The 19,146-nt window shown below is 48.3% G+C and overlaps 1 protein-coding gene across 2 annotated transcripts in view; it reads left to right on the top strand.

Moving 5' to 3' along the window:
* Positions 1-12,969, top strand: part of LANCL2 (LanC like glutathione S-transferase 2) — a 59,212-nt gene extending 46,243 nt beyond the window's left edge. For both annotated transcript variants that reach the window (XM_012438880.3, XM_012438881.3), the window contains exons 7-9: positions 4,794-4,970; positions 7,734-7,806; positions 10,431-12,969. In XM_012438880.3, coding sequence (XP_012294303.2) covers positions 4,794-4,970; positions 7,734-7,806; positions 10,431-10,525 — 345 coding nt within the window. In that variant the 3' untranslated portion in view covers positions 10,526-12,969. The remainder of the gene's footprint in view (positions 1-4,793; positions 4,971-7,733; positions 7,807-10,430) is intronic.
* Positions 12,970-19,146: the final 6,177 nt, after the last annotated feature.

Raw genomic sequence — 19,146 nt, forward strand, 5'->3', positions numbered from 1 at the left:
TGATCCACCCACCTCGGCCTCCCAAAGTATGAATTGACTCTTATCATCATGTAATGTTCCTTTTATCTCTGGTAATATTCTTTGTCTTGAAATCTACTTTGATATTGATACAGTTTCTCCAGCATTTTATAATTACTGCTTATATGACATATCTTTTTGCTTTCAACCTGTATGGGACTTGTGTTATATCAAGTCTAATAATCTCAGTGTTTTAATTGGAATTAGTTCATATATATTTAATGTAATTATTGATGTGGTTGGTTTTAGCGCTGCCATTTAAAAATTTTTTTCAATTACATTTTGTGTTTTTGCTCCTTTTTTTCCTGCCTTTTTTTTTTTTTTTTTTTTTGGTGGGGAGAGTTTTTTAGGATTTTCTTTTAATTTTTCTGTTGACTTTTTTTTTTTTTTCAGATGTAGTCCTGCTCTGTCACCCAGGCTGGAGTACAGTGGCACAATCTCAGCTCACTGCAACCTCTGCCTCCTGGGTTCAAGTGATTTTCCTGCCTCAGCCTCCCAGGTAGCTAGGACTACAGGCACATGCCACCACACCCAGCTAGCTAATTTTTATATTTTTAGTAGAGACGAGGTTTTACCATGTTGGCCAGGCTGGTCTTGAACTCCTGACCTCAGGTGATTCACCCACCTTGGTCTCCCAAAGTGCTGGGATCACGATGTGAGCCGCACCTGGCCCTCTCTTGACTCTTTAGCTGTATCTGTTTGCACATGTTTTTTAGTAATTGCTGTAGGGATTGTAATATATATCCTTTGCTTTTCACAATCTCCTTATAGAGTTAACACAGAGCCACTTTGCATAAACTGTAGAAAACTCATAGGAAGGTGGTTCTGCTTAGTCCAGCGCTTTGTGCTCCATCTACCATATTTATGAAATCTACAAATGTGGTAAACCGGTAATAATAATGTTAGAATTTTTGCTTTATTTTTAATTTTTTTTTAAAATTGTTTTTGAAGAGACAGGGTCCTTACTATGTTGCCCAGGCTAGTCTTGAACTCCTGGGCTCAAGTGATCTTCCTGCTTCAGTCTCCTAAAGTGCTGGAATTACAGGTGTGAGCTACCGTGCTTGGCCAGAAGTTTTGCTTTAAATAGCCCTGAATATTTTATTTTAATTGATACAAGCAAAAGAGACAGTTTTGATATTTATTTGCATATTTCCCATTTTTAGTTAGTGGTCTTGGTTTCTTCCTGAAGATCCTGATTTCTATCTGGTATTATTTTTTTCATCCTGTAGAACTTTACGTAGCACTTCTTGTAGTCCATATTTGGTGACAACAAATTGATTTTCATTTGTCTTAAATTTGTCTTTATTTCACCTTTATTCTTAAATACATTTTTACTGGGTGTGGAATTCTAGATTGACTTATTTTCGTTCAGGTGCTTTAATGGCAGTGTTCCATTGCTGTCGGCCTCTGATGTTCTGAAGCATTCTTTGCACTGTTCTCTTGGATGGAACGTTTGCTTTTTCTCCTGAGGCTTTCACGGTTTCCTCTTAATTTTTGGCTTTCGATCGTTTAATTGTTACATACCTAGATGTATTTGTATGTATCGTGGTTAAGATCCATTGAACTTGAACTTGTAATGTGCATCTTTTAGTACCTGGGTGGCTGTTTGGCCTCTCTTTTCCTACAGGTTCCTGAGGCTTTTGTTTTCCAGATTTCTCGTTCTTCTCTATAATTCGGATCAGATGATTGCTATTTCCCTGGCTTTGTATTCACTCGTGATTTCTTCTATTATGTCTAGTCTGCTCTTAAACCCACCCAGCGAGTTTAGTAATTTTACCTGTTGATGTTTTTCTAGGTCCAGAATAGCCATTTGTTTCAGTCTTACCTTGTCTTTCTCTTCTGAGGGTTCACTGATGATGATTTTAGTTCCCTTTTCATTTGTGAAGATATTTCTAACAACTGCCTAAAACCCTTGTCTCTGTTTCTGACGTTTGGGTCATCTCGGGATCCATCTGTTTTGTAGCGTGGGTGCGCAGGCCCAGGCAGGGTGTGGCAGCTAGCCTAGAGTCACAGCCTGGCGTGGTGGAACAGGGACCCTAGTCCTGTCCTCCGACTCCAGAGCCTTCAGGTTTTCCTTTGCATCGCGCTGTCTTTCCACACTTTCTGTCCTACACTGCCTAGGGAAACTTCCCATTTGGGAGAGGTAATGTGGATAGGTACATGGATTTTCTAGCCCATGTAGGATTGCTATAATACAGTGTGGAGAAGATGAATCTGTGATTAAGTCCTGGAGCTTTTTTCCATAATTCTGGATTCTCAGATATCTCACTGTTAGAAGTAGCTGTTTGCCTAGAGCATGAGTGTATGTGGTGGGCGGGGGCAGGCGTGGTAGGCTGCTGGTGCCGAGAAGCGGCAGGGTAGGCGCTGTTGTGGGCATGGCTCCAGCAGCCTCAGCCTCACAGCACAGGGACAGCATGAAGCAACCCTGATCAGTTTCCCTGTGGACCCTCACTCACCCAGGCTCCCACCAGCAGGGGCAGCTCCAGCTCACTTTGGGGCTGGCCTCACTCTGTGTGATTTCAGGACAGCCTCTAACACATTATCTTCTCACTCATTAGCTTTGACCAAATATTTCTTAGGATGGGAAAACAGGTTTTCCTTTACAGTTCATTTTCAGAGGCTTAAGATGCAAGTGACAGGGTGAGGTATGTGTGCTGGCACGATAAAGTGGAAAGAGTAATGGTCAATCATAGCTGGGCAATAGCCAGCACTCCCCACCTGCTGGGCACTGTTCCAGGAGCTCCATGGATGTGATCACCTTTTAATCCTCACAGCAAGCCACTGAGCTGAAGGAATGTCATCCTTTTATAGTTGAGAAAACTAAGACATAGAGATTCAGTGACTTATCCAAGGTCACATAGTTAAATGGTGACAGTAGGGACTTTAGCTCAGGCTGTCTGACCCCAGAGCCCACATCTTAGCTGCCTTTGTGTCTGACAGAAGGGGCCCTGTTTCTGATTCCCTAACAGTCTTAACTTTGGGAACATTTAATCGCCCTGGTGATTTGCTCCACCTCTGTTTCCTGCTCTGCCGTCTCTAGACACTGGTCACAGTTTGTGCCCTGTCCTCCTGTAGCAGGAGTGGCCGTGGGAAACGGATCTCTCGAACACTGAATAAAGGAGGGAGGAGTTTATTCGGCCAGGAGACCAGGCAGTAATTTGTCAAAAACCCAGTTCATCTAACAAAGGAAGGTTCTGCCTTTATATAGGCTTATACTCTAGATGTTACACGTGGAAGAATCTTAGGTTCATAGTTTTAGGACTCACATGTGTAAAGGTTTCTGTTTACAGTTTCAGGAATCACATATGAAAGGGTTCCGGTTTACAGTTTAGGACTCACATGTGAAAAGGTTTCTGGTTTGATCTTGTTTTAAGTACAAATAGTGCCTTCTGGAGAGTTTCCCCAAGGCCTAGCCTGTCACCTACAGGAAGGTAAAACCGGAGGCGCCAGTCGGTCAACCTTTTCTTCTGTTGAAATGCAGCATGATAGTCAAAGGGGAAGTTGATCTGAGAAGCCTGGGTCTCCCTCTTCACCCCCACTCCCGCCTTTTTCCTGCAGCCTCAGAGCCCTTCTCAGCTAAGTGCCCAGCTCATCAGTCACAAGTAGAGAGACCTGACCTGCCACCCAAGTAGTGATGACCTTTGTGGATCTGATTCATTGTCCAAAACCTATTTGCACTAGAATGGGATGAGTGCAGCAGGTAGGGATAACTAAGAACAGATTCTGAAGAAAGGATCAGGAAAACAGTACCTGGCACGTGAGGAGAAAAAAGAAAACGCACAAGGGAATCTCAAGAGGTGAAAACTCACAGCTTCCTCTTGCCATGTCTTGCCTTCACTGAGCCTGCCTGTCCCCGCAGCTGACCATATAAGCAGCATTTGCTCCTGGACCCCAGAAAGCTTCGTGCCAGCTTCCTTGGGATGGGTGAAGATGGATCTTGCCAGCCTGGTGGTGCAAAGTCCTCGGGTCCTGTTGACGTGTACTGACCACCGTGTTGGACACTCTTGCCCTGCTGACAGGGCCTCACTCTCTCGATTGCCTTCTCCAAGAGCAGAAGTTTTAGAGCTGTGGGATGTACATCTCAAGAAAGAAGGAAAACATTTTACCAAAAAGATATGGCAGCTTTAATTTTAATTTTAGAAACTAAATTTTAGGATTACTTTAGTAAAACCTTGAAACAGAAGGAGGAGAAGGGGGATAGGCTAATGCAGGGGTCCACAGCCCCCCCCAGGCTGTGAACCAGTACTGGTTCGCGGCCTGTTGGGGACCGGGCTGCACAGCAGGAGGTGAGCTGCAGTGAGCAATCGAAGCTTCGTCTGTATTCACGGCCACTCCCCATCACTCATTACCGTTTGAGCTCTGCCACCTGTCAGATCAGCAGCCACGTTAGATTTTCATAGGAGAGTGAACCATATCGTGAACTGCTTATGCGAGGGATATAGGTTGCACGCCCCTTATGACAATCTAACTAATGCCTGATGATCTGAGGTGCAACAGTTTCATCCCGAAAGCATCCTCACTCCGCTTCCTGGTCCGTGGGAAAATGGTTCCAGGAAACCAGTCCCTAGTGCCAGAAAGATTGGAGACCGCTGGGCTAATGGACTGAAATTGTGAGATTCTATGTACGGTGTTGCTGGTGGGTTTTTTGTTTTAGCCCCCAGTGCCGTTTCGGTTTTCCTAACATCATGCCATGTTCTAATCAGAAAAGGAAAGTATTCTGCAAACTCTTCATCGAAGCCGTCTTCTTAGCATTGCTTTGTTTTTAATTTGCCCAGGTCTTTAAGGAGGAGAAGTACCTGAAAGAGGCCATGGAGTGTAGCGACGTGATTTGGCAGCGGGGTCTGCTGCGGAAGGGCTACGGGATCTGCCACGGGACTGCTGGCAACGGCTACTCCTTCCTGTCCCTTTACCGTCTCACGCAGGATAAGAAGTACCTCTACCGAGCTTGCAAGGTGAGGGCGGCTCTGTCGGAACTGCTTCCGAACAAAGCCGAGTGTGCAGAGTCCGGAAGTGCAGCTCCTGTTCCTTCTTTTAGCCTGTTTCTCCCAACTCTGTAGCTTCCTCTTTTTCTTCCGGCACAGCCTTGTCCGTGGCTTCTCTGGGCCGTAGGGTCCCTGTCTGTGGAATGGGGAGCACACATGTCAATGGCTTCTGAAGAAAATGCGTCCTGGAGTCACTGCCTGACTAGAATTACCACCTGTGCCATTTATTTGTTTATGAGTTTGGACATTTCTCTTCCTCAAGCCTCAGTTTCCTCATTTGTACAGACAAAAAAAAATATGACCCACCTCCCAGGGTGTTCCAAGCAGAGCTGAGCTAATCTGCCAAAACCCGCCGGTGGCTTCCCATCGACTCAGACAGAGCCCGCGCTCCTCCGCCGGGTTGACAGAGCCCTGTGCCCCTCAGACCTTGTCTGCGTCTCCACCCGGTCTCCTCACCTTACCTTGCTCCCTAGCCCGCCACACTACAGCCACGCCACCCCTCTAAGAACGGAGTCTGTCACTCCTGTTTCTGCTGGGCCTGTCGTTAACCATCCCTGCAGGAGTGTTCTTCCCCTGCCAGGTGGCTCCTTGCCATGCCGATCAGAACTGTGACATTCTTAGAGGGACCTTTGAGACCCCCAAAGTGGGTGGTCACCCAGTTGCTCGTTGCATGTTTTTGCTTGTTTCTTGAGTGTGGCTGGTAGAACATAAGCCCCTTGATCTTGTTTGTCTGGGTCAGTACTCTACACTAGCACCTGGAGCAGTGTATAGCACCGAGTAGAAACTCAGTAAACGTGCACTGGACATGTCAAGATGAATGGCACAGAGCAGGACTTAGTAAACGTTTGCTGGTATTTTTATTATTTGCACGTTTCACAAAATATAGTTGTGTGCACACAGAAAAGTTTGGAAGAAAATGCACCAAAGTGTGTACTGTGCCCTTGATAGATGGAGGCACTGCAGCTGATGTGTTCTTTATCCCTTTCGAACATCTGTTACTTTAGAAGCCTTTCCTCAGCCCAGGCGGAATGGGCTCCCCCTTGTTGGTGTGCCGGAAAATGCACAAGACCTGAAGGAAAGCTTGAAAGTAAGCGAAGGGGGATGAGGAAAGATGCGAGAAGGAGAAGATGCTGCTGTTCCAAAGGCCAGGAGGTGTGAGCGCCTAGGGCCTGTGCGAACTGCCCTGTGGCCAGAGCACGGGGATGGGGCAGAACAGGAGCCAGGGAGCAGGGAACAGCGAGATTCCGCAGGCCTGGGCCAGCCTTGATGATGTGATGATGGGACATGATTATGCAAACATGGGCAATGCGAGAGGACCGCACGAGGGCTGAGACACAGCCAGTTTTTTAAAGATGAGGGGTTTTTCCGGTGGGCCAGGCAGGGGTGGCCTGCAGAGGTGGAATGCAGTTCTGATGAGGAGAAGAGCTTGGGCGGAGCCGCAGAGCGTGAACCAGCTCAGTGTGTTCCTGACGTCGCAGACACTTCAGCCTTTGGAATGCAAAAGGAAGGAAAGGTGTGGCAAAAGGTGAAGTCAGACAGGTGCGCAGAGGACAGAGAAAGTTAGTCCTCCCCTGTAGCCAGTTCTCAACCTTGTACCACTGGGAAGCTTTCTAATCATGCCTGGATCTCACTGTAGAGCAGTTAAATGAGGAAGCCTCAGCACTAATAGTTTTCAGGCTCCCCCAGTAATTTTAATAGTCAGCCAGCATTGGATACTGATGTGGAAGATGCAGGGTCATGGAAGCGTTTAGAATCCATATTCAGACTCCTCTTTTAGAAAGATTGCTGTGGTCCCAGTGGGAAGAATGAGGCGGGCTTGGGTTTCCCCAAATTGCAGTTTAGTAATTAATGCAAGAAATGTTGAGTCATAAACCAAAGCATTGGTTGGGATAACGGATGAGACATTTAGAAACACCTAGGATGTAAAGCCCACAGAATTTAAAGCATGTTTTCCAATGTGGAGAAGATGGAAATATCTGAATGTCTTCCTGTTGTCTGACTTGGAAAACTGGGTAGGTGCGCCGTCAAACAAGCTAAGAGTGAGCGGCTTGGGAGGGTAAAAGCAGAGCGAGTTTCATTTTACATGTGCTGAACTTGATACTCCTCATGTTTATTACTGAGGATTCATAGCATACGAATGACCCTTCAAATTATGTTAGCTTAGGCGAAAAAGGAAAGTGTATTAAAACAATAGGGAAACACCCAGTGAAGAGGTCTCAGAAGAAAGGGTCACGGAGCTCAGAGGAGAGCGCAGAGAGGGCTGAGGGGCTGTGAAGGCGGAGAGGCTGCGGTGAGAGGAGGCGCCCCAGCCAGGGCTGAAGCTGCCTGTTTCCCAGCTGGGGCCAGGGGAGCCCGTGGCTGCTGCTGAGGGCTGTTTCAGAGCCAGGTTTTTGTTTAGGATAGAATAGGCGTTTCAAGTTGTTTCTGGAATCGTTAGCTGAAGAGGCAGGAGGCAGGTGCCAGGGAAGATGGAGTGTCATTGAGTCATTCATTTCCCACCTCAGAGTTCCCAGCAGCCGTAAGGCAGACCCCACCTACAGCTGACGCAGCGACAGACAGAGGCAAGGGGACTTGCTGAGCCTCAGCCCCGGAAGAGGGGGCGCAGGAGCCCACGCCGAATGCCCTACAGCTGGGGCCCACTTTCCTGATTGCTGTGAAGACACTGCGTTCTCATTTGTTGCCTTTTCACCAAGTAGAAACTCCAGTCTTAAAAAGAAATCCCTTTCTTTTCAGTTTGCAGAGTGGTGTCTAGATTATGGAGCACATGGGTGCCGCATCCCTGACAGACCCTATTCGCTCTTTGAAGGTAAGAGGGAGAAAAATGCTATGGTTTAAACGTTTGGACGAGTGAACTTGGTCCTCCTGTCCTTGTGGACCGGCTCTGCTCAAGTAATATTTGCAAACTGTAAAGTAACAGTCAGCAAATTAGCTTATTGCTGAAAATTCTGTCAGCTCTCTCAACCTTACCTGTTTTTTGCTCCTGTGAATGTCTTCCGAGTGTTCTCAGATCTTTTGTGAGGTGTCTATGCAGATAGAACATAGAAGTCTTGCTGTTAGCAATGGAAGAAATAGTTTCCTCCTCCGCATTTCATCTGTAATGTGGTGTATTTAATATTGGTGTATTCAGAGGAATATACTTAATATAAAGTGTGAATAATATTAGCAATTAGAAATATTAGTAATTAGAAAAAATGGCAAGTGTGAATATTAAAGAAAGTTCTGAAAAGAAGAGCAATGATAGACAGTCAGTGAAAGCAACAAGAATTCCCCTGAGTCCACTGCAGACAAGCAAAGGGAAGGTCAGACAGGAGCGCAGACCCAAGTCCCATAACAGACCCAGTTATTCGTTGGATTTCTCTGTGGGTGTGCTTTCTGGTTTCTGCGTCTGTATTCATGAAGGATATTGACCTACAGTTATTCTGTTTTGTGCTGTCTTGATCTGGTTTTGGCATCAGGGTCATACTGACCTAATGAATCGTATTGAGAAGTATCTTCTCTTCTGTTTTCTGGGACATACTGTGTGTTAATTGGTGGAAGAATTGGTATCAATGTAACTTAAATGTTTGGTAGAATTCTCCAGTACAAACTTCTAGGTCTGGAGATTTATTTTTCTGGACTTTTAAAACAAATTCAATGTTTAAAATAATTGTAGGGCTGTTGAAGTTACCTATTTCACATTGGGTGAGTGGCCATCGTTTGTAGTTTTTGAGAAATGGGTTCATTGTGTACATGTGGTGAAATTCATGTGTGTGAGCTGTTGGCTGTATTCCCTCACCGTCCTCTTGATGTCTGCATTGTCTGTGGTGGTATGTCCTGTTTCAGTTTTCATATTGGCAATATTTTTAAATCACATTTTAGAAATATGAGCAGAAAATAGAGCATGTGTCAGATCTTTTGCAGAAAATGATCTTTTTAATATTGAAAGGAATCATAAGGAAAGGTATTTATTAGAATAAAAGTTTTAGTACTCTGTCATAGCAATGCAGTGCATTTGCATCAGATGTAACCGAGTGAATGCCTGAACTCTAAATGGAGTTCATCAAGTTTATAATAGCACGTCCGGAGCTCCAGTGCAGCTCCCTAAAGGCGGGAAGTTAATAGGTCACTCCTTCTCCTGTGCCTTGCCAGTGCCCGCCAGACAGAACCCTCAGCAAATTCCCGTCAGGGGGCAGAGGGATCATTAGGCTGTGTGCCTAGCAGTGCAGCCCACTGTGGCAAACTGGGCAGCTGGAGGAACCACCGGGAGGGCTCACTGGCACCTGGCACGCCTTCCAAAGGAGCTCACTCCTGCCGTGAGTGCGCCACCCAGCGGGTCCGCTGCCCACACACCCAAGCAGGAAAGGCAGCTTCATCCCCACAGGGCCTGCCGTAGGGCTTCCTGTGGTTGTTATGGGTCCCTGTTTACTTCTCATGGTCAGTTGTTTTCTAATTTCTTAAAAATAGGTTTCTAGAACCCTCTCTTCAAAAAAAACTTAGAAGGTTTGGAACACCCAGATGACGTTGAGTAGGAAAAATGGGGAAACAATTTGTGACGTGCTGTTCACCTGTAAGAAGGGGCCAACTACGAACACGTATAGAATGTGAATGAATCGCAGGAACCCTGATGGAGCCAGATACAGGAGCCGTACACTGTGGCCACACTCATGAGAGTGCCAGAGCAGGCCGGACTCATCCATGGTGGACCAAGACCAGGCTGCCAGTTACCTCTGGGGGGACCACAGGGCGGGAGGACTGGAGAGGGGCACGCAGAACTTCCTGGAGTGGTGGGAACGTTCCAGGTCTTAATTGGGTCTTGTTTGCACAGTGTATGCATTTGACAAAACTCAGAGAAGTACACTTTGGATTTGTGTGTTTCATTGTGCGTGAATTTTACATCAAAAGAAAAACTATAAGCAAAACTCTGTAAGAGGGAAATTGTTCTGATTTGAGTGGGGACAGGAGACCTGGAGGCCTTGGTGGGCTGGCACCTTCCCCACCCCACACCCTTCCCATGCTGCTGTGAGTCTAGTTGAAAACCCACTGCTTAATTACTGCAATGATTTGGGGTGGGGATTTTGACCAAATTAAGGTTTATTAAAAATAACATTCTTCAAATATAAAGAAGACAAAATGCAACTTTGAGCATATACAGGCTCTGAGGGGAAGCTCTGTGTGTAGGAATATCGTAATTAGCAGCATCCATAACTTTCATAGCGATTCTGTGATGTCACCTTAAAGTTTCAAGATACAAGATTAAAGCCCAGTAACCAATTTTTAAAATATAAGATAGCGAGGAAAAGGATATCTTCATTTTTTTAATGAAGTCATCTTGAGAGTCCTCAGCACCTTTCCCAGATGCTTGCAGCCCCTGGTAAAGTAAATGATTAAAAGCCACTGTTTTAGACACTACCCTTGTGCCATTCCTAAGAGGCTCCTCCTTTTACGTTGCAGGTATGGCTGGCGCTATTCACTTTCTCTCCGATGTCCTGGGACCAGAGGCATCACGGTTTCCAGCATTTGAACTTGACTCTTCGAAGAGGGATTAAAAGGTGCAAAAAGACAACTAAAATACCCATTTGGACCAAAAGCCACCAGATTGCTTAGTGCCTGACACAGAAACAACTGGGAATCCTGAAAGAGAAAAAAAGCAGACACCGTCACAGGCCCCTCTGTTAGAGCATGAGCGACCGAAGCCATCCATCAGCATTTTGTAACAGCGCCCTCACCAGTATAAAATATGACTTCTTCACACCCAGATTCTCTGTAGTGTTTGCATGTTTCTTGGTGTTTGTTGTCTCCAGGTGTAAGCTGTTTTAAGTGGAAGGCCCTTCTCTTCATGGAACTCGGAGCTGACCAAGCATGAGTGTATGGCCGTGTCCACTTTTCCATATAAAATGTGTAAAGTGGGATTTCTTCCATATTGACAAATGAGAGAACAGGTGATGTCTATCTTGTATATCAGAAAGATGATCTAGGGTCTATCCTAGTGATAATACATTGTCAGCCTTTTCCGTGGCACCTTCCAGATGAGCATGAGGGAATGACCACTCCAGGATGGACAGGAGCAGCCAGTCTGCAGGGGCTTGCTGGGGTGGTTTGGGATGCACAGCTGAACGCTTCCTGTTTGGGCTGTGCACTCACCTTAGTGTTCTAAAGAAGCCTCGGTGCACTGCAGCTCTGTCAGGGCTCTGTTCCCAGCAGAGGCTTCAGGTGCTTTGTGTAGAGTCCAGGGCAGCCAGAGCCCTGGGGAGGAGACTTCTGCACCCAAAGGGAGCTTTCCCAAGAAGCCTTTGGTGGCTACACTGCAGGCAGCAGCGACTGAGTGCTGGCAGATACAGAACATTTCCCCAGGTATCTGTTACTAAGACAGGCTCCACCTCAGTTTATCAATATGATAAGTTAGTGTTATAAGAAGAGTAAATACATTCCAGATGGGTTATTATAGATGAACAGACACTCAACTGGACTCATGTCCCTGCAATTAAACTTATTGCAACCTTTTGGAAAGTTATCAAATTCTAAATTTGGAATGAATGCATTTCATATTTTTTGTCTACTTTTGGGTGATAAAAAGTATTAGCCCTCATTTATAGACAAGAGAGACATAATGTTGTAACCAACAACATTATGGTATTTGTGTGACATTTTTTAATTTTAAAATTTGACATTTTTTAATTTTAAAAAATGTGGGCAGTAAGCTGGGTTAGCCTACACTCATTAATTCTGTCGTGTAGATTTCAGGTTTTGGAAGGCTTTCTGTCATCATGGAACACGTGGTCTGGGACTACGTACTTCTCAAGTTGTGAGCTAAGGCTTGTGTCATGAAAGACAAGAGGACTCTCTAGACAGCCCAGTCCTTGTCTGCAGGGGGCGCTCTGAGCACTTCCCAGCCTGTGTCGACTCCCTCTCAGAAAGGAGAAAGAAAAACGTCAGTTTAGGAGAAAAGTCTCCTTTGTACGTGTGTGGTTATGTGTGGGGCCAGCATTCTAAATGTGTGACATTCAGCTTCCAAACGATGCCTGGAGAGTCTCTGCTGCAGACACCCTTGCGCCTGAGTCATGATGATTTTCTTTCATGTTAGATTGATGAATTCTGTGAATATAAATCATCCTGGTCCTATTTTACCTGACCTCCTGGGCCTGCTGATGGGCTTCACAGGCAGTCCAGCAGCCCACACCTGCAGGCAGGATACTATCGGCAACAAGCTAAGGGCAGCCGCTTTGCGGAAGACCTCACACGGTGTCCAGTCTCATCCAGATAACATTGTTCCCATCCTCCCCACCCACCTCATCAAAACGTAACACATCACAGAGCTCAGTAGTGAGGTCCTGCCTGCCCGTTTCTCAAGGGAAGCCAGTAGGCAGCACAGGCAGCACGGGGCTTCCAGAGTGGCCCCTCTCAGAGGAGGCGGCGGCTCATGGCATAGCCAGGTGTCTGCAGAGCAGCCGCAAGGGTGGCCAAGGGGTCCAGGTGTCTCCCCAGGTGAGTCCATCCACGCACATGTTTGAAAAACACTAGTCTTTCTAACACACTGAGGGAAAGATTTTAAAAATCTGTGGAATAAGTAGAGGAGATTTTGTTTACAGATTTTTTTTTTAAGCCACCAGGGTTGACGCCTTCTTACTTATCCACTGGATGTCAACAGAGGTGCTGTTCTGTGGCTCTGCATTAATCCCTGCCTCACGTCTGTCACATGTGCTGCTGGGTGACGGTAATTCCAGCTCCGTCCCTGCAGGCAAAGGAGAAACGGGACGCACTTCACAGGACAGAGGATTGACAGAAGTCAGTTTAAAAGAAGTGTTGAGTCAGACCAGATATCTCATTCGTTTCTTGGATTTGTGTTCACAATTGTGCTCTCTAAAATGTGTCTAAATTTTAAAAATATGTACATGCATAGTATCATTTTAAAACATGAAGGAAAGAATTTGATGTCCACAAAAAGTGTTTGAGGTTCTTTGATTTTTGTTAGTAAAAGCCAGTTCTGTGTTGACCCGTGGAATTGTCATTTGTTTTCATTTCTCTGTGTTTGAGAGTGACATTGGTTAGGAGCAATGGCGACTCTTCTGAAGGTTGGATTCTTCACTTAAAAATGTGGCAGTTGCTCGCCGCACCGTGTTCTAGTGGCGGGTTTTTATGCGTGCATTCTTTTTGATTCCAGCAAGACCTTTGGAACCCTGGGTAAGAACAGCCACATCTGTCGAGCTCTCTCCTTATGACGGGCCCTTTGTTTTCACAGCAGCTCTGGGAGTGGGGACTGTTACTACCGCTTCCTCACAGATGACACAGTGCCAGACTTGCCCAGCGTCACTCAGCCCACGCGTGGGACAGTCGGGTCAGACCCACGTGGCGCTCATGGTGCTAAGTTACGCCCACTCCTTCTTCCCCTGCATGCTCCATGCAGGAGGAAAGCCGTGGACACCCAGGAGGGCCCTGCAGCGTGGCCTTGAGCACGTGGCTAGTGAACAGAAAAGCAGGACCGCACAGGGCTGCTTCCTCTGGCCATGTCATCTCTACTCCCCCACCGTCTTGTAGGTGGGGAGGGACGCTATAGCCATTTATTGGAATTGAAACTGCTTTTTAACGTGGTAAGGCAGTTTTCACATCATCTGTTGCTTCATTTGCTAAATTTACAAAAACAGTGGTCCAGGTTTAAAGTCCAGTTTCCTTAAGACATCTTTACAAACCCTCTCCGCTCCCGTCCAGGCTCTATGCTGCAGCTTCTAAGGTCCTCCTCCCTTTCATGAGCCTCGGAGTCTGGCAAGAGGCCCGATGGGATGGGACACTGGTGATCCTCAGGAGGCCTGAGCCCACTACACTGCGTGCAGAATTCTGTGTGCATATGAACACTGACTTGGAGAGAGGGTTCCCAGTTTTCATTAGTGCTTCAAAGTGGTGTATGACCCAACAAAGGTGAAGTGCCAGGTTGAGGTAAAGAATGCGTGCTGGCAAGCCAGACTTCAGCGCGTGGAGCCTAGGGTGCTGCGGGAGGCAGACGTGGCAGCAGGACCGGATCAGGAGGCGCTGTCGCATTTAGGAAGACCTCTCCTGTGGCGTAAGATGCTGCCAGCAGGTCCTGACTTTTCCACATCGGTGTGAAGGAGCCAGGTGTCAAGTCCAGCATGACAGTCCCTGGTGCCTGTTGGCCTCTTCTCTGCTCCCTGGTACATGGCTGTAGGCATGGGAAGTGGTGGTCCAGGCACCTGCAGCCCCGAGTGAGCTGGATGGTGGGCATCTGGAAGACCGTTCCGTCCACTGTCTCTCCTGTCAGAGGCAGGGCTCCTTTATGATCCTGTTTCACCCAGACCGCAGCTCCCTGTAGGTAGATCACCAAGGCACTGGGGCTCAGATTTCTTGGGCTATCCTGAGATCTGTCGGCTTCACAAATCTCACTGTCCCCAGCTCCCTCTCCCGTTTGGAAGTAGGAGGCTTGATTCTTCTGCTCAGCAAATGTGTAGAGCGCATCCACACTGTCAGGCTTTGTGCTGAGTGCTGAGTGGAATGATGCAAGTCCGCCCTGGCTCCTGCGCTCATTCAGCATCGCATCTGGCCTGAGGGACCCCTGAGGCACAGAAGCAGCCTCGAGCTGAGCTCAGACTCAGGGGCCTCCTTCAGAAGGACCCCAGAGTGCTCCTCCGTGGTGAGGTGAGGACAGCTAGCTTCTGGGTGAAGGGTGTTGCATGCCTCTTCCAGCTAACAGAAGGAGGCAGGTCAAAGGAAAGCGGGGGGTCAGCCCAGCCTTGCAGTGTGACACCTTGTGGGCACGACGGTGAGGGTGGTAGTCCCTGTGGTCAAGGACTGGTCTAGGAAGAAAGTAATAAATACACATTTACGTTTTACAGCCAAGCCAAGTGGGTTAAGAGCAGAGACTCTGGAGCCTGGGAGCTTGTGTTCACCTCTGAGCTCACCTGCTCCCTGTGGGAACTTGGGTAAGTGATTTCCTGAGCCTCCATTTCTTCTCTATAAAATCGGTACAATGGCAATATCTACCTTTTTTGGTTGGTGGGAGGATTTAAATGAAATGACAATGGCAAAAGCCTCTAGCCCGTGTAAGTGCTCTGATGGGGCAGGTGGAGGTGCTGGTGACTGGCCTTCATGTGAGGAAGCAGGCTCACTTGCCTGCATCGTGGAGGGAAACCCAGATCTGTCCTGCTTCAAAGTCTCGTGCCTTATCACAGCCCGGTATCAGTGTTCTGCCAGGCAGCCCCGGGCTTTCAAACAGCTGTGCATCCGTGCGCGTGTGTGTGTGTGCATGCGCATGCTTGTGTGTGCATGTGTGCGTGCCTGTGTGTGCATGTGTGCGTGCCTGTGTGTGTGTGTTTGTGTGTGCATCTGTGCGTGCATTCATATGTGCATTACTAACTGCCCCAGGGTCCTTCGAGAGGAAAAGATGCTGCAGGAGCAAAGATATCCTAAGCCACAGTTTCAGGCTTACTCAAAATCCGGGAACTCAGGGAGGCCAGGCTTTCAGCTGCTTTGGTGTTTTCTTGGGCGCCCCAGGGAGCTCTCCCTCCTTCTGTGGCCCCTCCACCCTCCTCATTACTGTACAAGAGAAACTTGTGGCTTTCATAGGATCATCCAGCAGATGCGGTGCTGCTCACGTGTTGATAAGGATCTTACCTCACTCTTAGAGTATCGCCCATAGGAGAATAAAATGTGTCCCAAGCAGCACAATCACACATTCACCTGTAAGTGTGTAAGAACTGACAAGGCCAGCCTTTCAGACCATTCCTAATGGAAGTGGCAGGGAAGTTACCAAACCCTGTGCTCGGCTGCTGGAAACTAGGTGTGGTCCCCAGCATAAGAGAGGGTGACCTACACATATCCTGTTGACAAGCCAAAGGTGGCCCGGCCTCTGAGCAGCACCCCCAGAGGCCGCCTGGTAGCTGCAAGGAGGGCCACAAGCATCTGCAGCGCCTGCTCCCTCACGGCAGCTGAGGAACTTGTTTTGAGTCCTTGCGTGCCAGAAAGACACCTTTCATCTGCTCAGACACTGAAATCCTAGTTTGCTTACAGGATCCTTGCCTGGTGACTTTCCTAATGGATTCTTTCCTACTGGCATCTCAAGGCATTGCTCTGCTGTCCTCGACCTTCCATTGCTGCCTGGGGGATTTCATAGCCATTGGGGTTCTTGTTTCTCTGTATGATCTTGCTGTGTAGGATCACTTTGCAAGTTGTAGGATTTTCTTCCGCTGTAACTAGGCCTAGTCCTGATTCTTAATGGGCCCTTCCAGTCTGTAAATCCGTGTCTTCCAATTCTGGGAACCTTTCTCGATTTGTGTCTTTCCTGCCCCGCCTCTTTTTCTTGAACATCTGTTATTTGGATATTAAAGCCCTTCATGTGATCCCTGATTTTCTTTCTTCTGTTTTACCCATTTTGTCTTTGTTACTTTACTTTCTGAGAGATTTCAACTTTATTTTCCAGTCCTTCTATTGAATGTTTAATTTTTTTCTTTTCTGAAATTTATTTTTCTTTTCAGTGTATCTTTTATACAGTATCCTATTTCTTTTTCTTTTTTTTTTCTGGAGACGGAGTTTCGATCTTGTAGCCCAGGCTGGAGTGCAGTCCTATGATCAGCTCACTGTAACCTCCGCCTCCTAGGTTCAAGTGATTCTCATGCCTCAGCCTCCCGAGTAGCTGCCCACCACCTTGCCTGGTTAACTTTTTGTATTTTTAGTAGAGATGAGGTTTCACCACATTGGCCAGGCTGATCTTGAACTCCTGACTTCAGGTGATCCACCCGCCTCAGCTTCCGAAAGTGCTGGGATTACAGGCATGAGCCACTGCGCCCAGCCCTTGTTTGTATTTCCTGGTTTTGGTGTCTTATCTCTCTCTCTCTCTCTCTCTCTGTCTCTCGGGATGTTAATTTATCAAACCAGTTAATTTATCTAACTGAATAAGTGCTTACTCAGCACCACACGCTACAGAGGCACTTGGAATCCATCAGTGAACAAAACAGGCGAAGACCCTCACCTGAGCGCGTCCGCAGTCTAGCAGTGGGACACAGACAGTACACCTAAGTGTGCACATTCTCTTATATGCTATAAGGTAATAAATGATATGGAAATAAGATAAAGTAAAGCAGGATCAGGGAGACTGATGGTAGGAGGCACACAGGTGGGTCTTTCAAACAGAACAGGAACAGTAACACTAAAGGCAGGACTCGAAAGTGACGAGGCTGGAGACGGAGTGTGGACCAAGCGTCTCATACAGAGCAGGCGGGACGAGGCCCGGGGAAGCATTTCGCACACACGGTGGAGATGCAGGCCTTGGAGATGGCACAGCGGCCTTGAAGGCCATCCTTAGGAGTTTGGCTCTGATCGTGGGTCAAACAGACAGCTATGGAGGGCTGTGGGCAAAGGAAGGTATTATCTGGCTCGTGTTGTAAAGGGATCACTGTGGGAGCAGCGACAGGGGGAGGGACCCGGGCAGCAGGCCCCGGAGGAAACGGCCGTGGCTCCACTGGTGTGGGTGGTGAGCAGAGTCGGAATCTTGAGCTGGAGCCAGCAGGACTTCCTGGCAGTCAGGGGCAGAGAAGAAAGAGTTGTCAGCGATGGCTCCGGCACAGTGGCCGGACACCTGGCGGGATGCTACAGGCTGCAGTGCGGAGGGTGGGCTGGGTGGGCCGGGCTGAGATGGAACCCCGGTTGTACGCACATTGAGTTGGAGGTGGTTTATTAGAGGTGGGCAAGTCTGGAGTTTGGAGGGGAGTCTGCGATGGAGGTGTCACTTTGGAGTGTCACTTTGCTTACTGATGTTATTTAAAGGCAGGAAACCGGATGGGTTACCAAGGAAGTGAGGGACACGAAGGAAGGGAGCCAGGAAGCAGCCGCAGCGGCCGAGAAGAGGAGAAGGTGCGGTCACTGAGGTGGGAAGACGAGTCAGCTTCCCTGGAAGCCATGTGTGGAGAAGGGAGGGGTCACCCTGTCAGCGGCTTCTGGCGCACGAGACAAAGGCCCAGCACTGGCTGTTGTTGTTGGTGTGGAGGTCCGCGGGGAACTCCTCGGCGGCATAGACGGCACTTCACAGGAGTTTTGTTGCAAAAGATAGGACAGAGAGAGTCGCGGCTGATGAGCGAAATAGGGTCAAGAAAAAACTTTAAGTTCAGAGAAATAACACGATGTTTGTAATTTGATGGGAGTGATATATGGGCAGTTGGAAAGAAGGGGTGATGTAACAGGATGCAGTGGGAGTGCTGGAGAGACCTCTCCAAGGACGCAAGGGCCTGGGGGCAGGTGCCCCAGGGTGAGGGATCCGACAGGAGCGCTGACACCGCCGTGGGTGAACAGACACCCGTGGGTGCACAGGCAAGGCGGGAGCTGTGGGCGCTGCCTCGGAGCTCGTCAGTTGTCAGTGAGGTGCCTGAGGGTGGAGGAGGTGGAGGTGCTGGATTGAAGGCAGAAGAGAAAGTGTGAAAGCGCCCAGGAGGAGAATGAATGAGCCATCCTCCAGCTGCAGCCTGCTTCAGAGAGCACTGAGCATGTTTGCCAGACACAGACTGCTGGGCAGGCATCTGATTCAGTAGATCTGGGCCAGGCTGGAGAACGTGTATTTCTAACAAGTTCCAGGGTGATACTAATGCCTCTGGCTTGGGACCTCACACTTCGGGGTGACACTGGTCTGGAGCCAGGTTCTGTGGTAGCCTCAGGGGCTCCTGTGGTCCCCGCTGGTGAGAGCAGATAGCAGATTTGTGTGTTCCTTGCCAGGCGTTCAGCTTGCTGTTTAGTTTATCTGAATTGCTTTTTCCTGCACGTGGGCTCATCGGCCATCCTCAAGGGGACACATAGTGACATGCTGCAGAACAGTCATGAGTAGGGACGGAAGCTGAGTGGAAATGCTGGCCAGGGTAGCTCATGTCTGTGAGGCGTGATCTGGCTGAACCTTTTACTGGGGCCCTGGCGTCAGTTTCTGGGGTTGGCAGCCCCTGCTGAGCTGGCTTCCAGACACCTGCCCTTCACCGTGGCACCCTGACCTTCACTCTGGGCCAGACACCCTCCGTCTTCAAATAAGGCTCCTGTTAGGTGCCAGGTGCAAAGGGCATCAGGGGGCTGACTGAGGTCTGGCCTGCCTGTGAGCCAGCCTCCTTACTGCCAGCCAGAGGCACGAGGTCTGGGGCCACGCATCCCGTGACCGACAGCCACTGGGCTCAGGGCTCACCTGCTCCTCCGT

This window comes from Aotus nancymaae, unplaced genomic scaffold (assembly GCF_030222135.1).
Source record: "Aotus nancymaae isolate 86718 unplaced genomic scaffold, 86718_ANA_hifiasm-v0.15.2.pri h1tg000065l, whole genome shotgun sequence".
NCBI lineage: Eukaryota > Metazoa > Chordata > Mammalia > Primates > Aotidae > Aotus > Aotus nancymaae.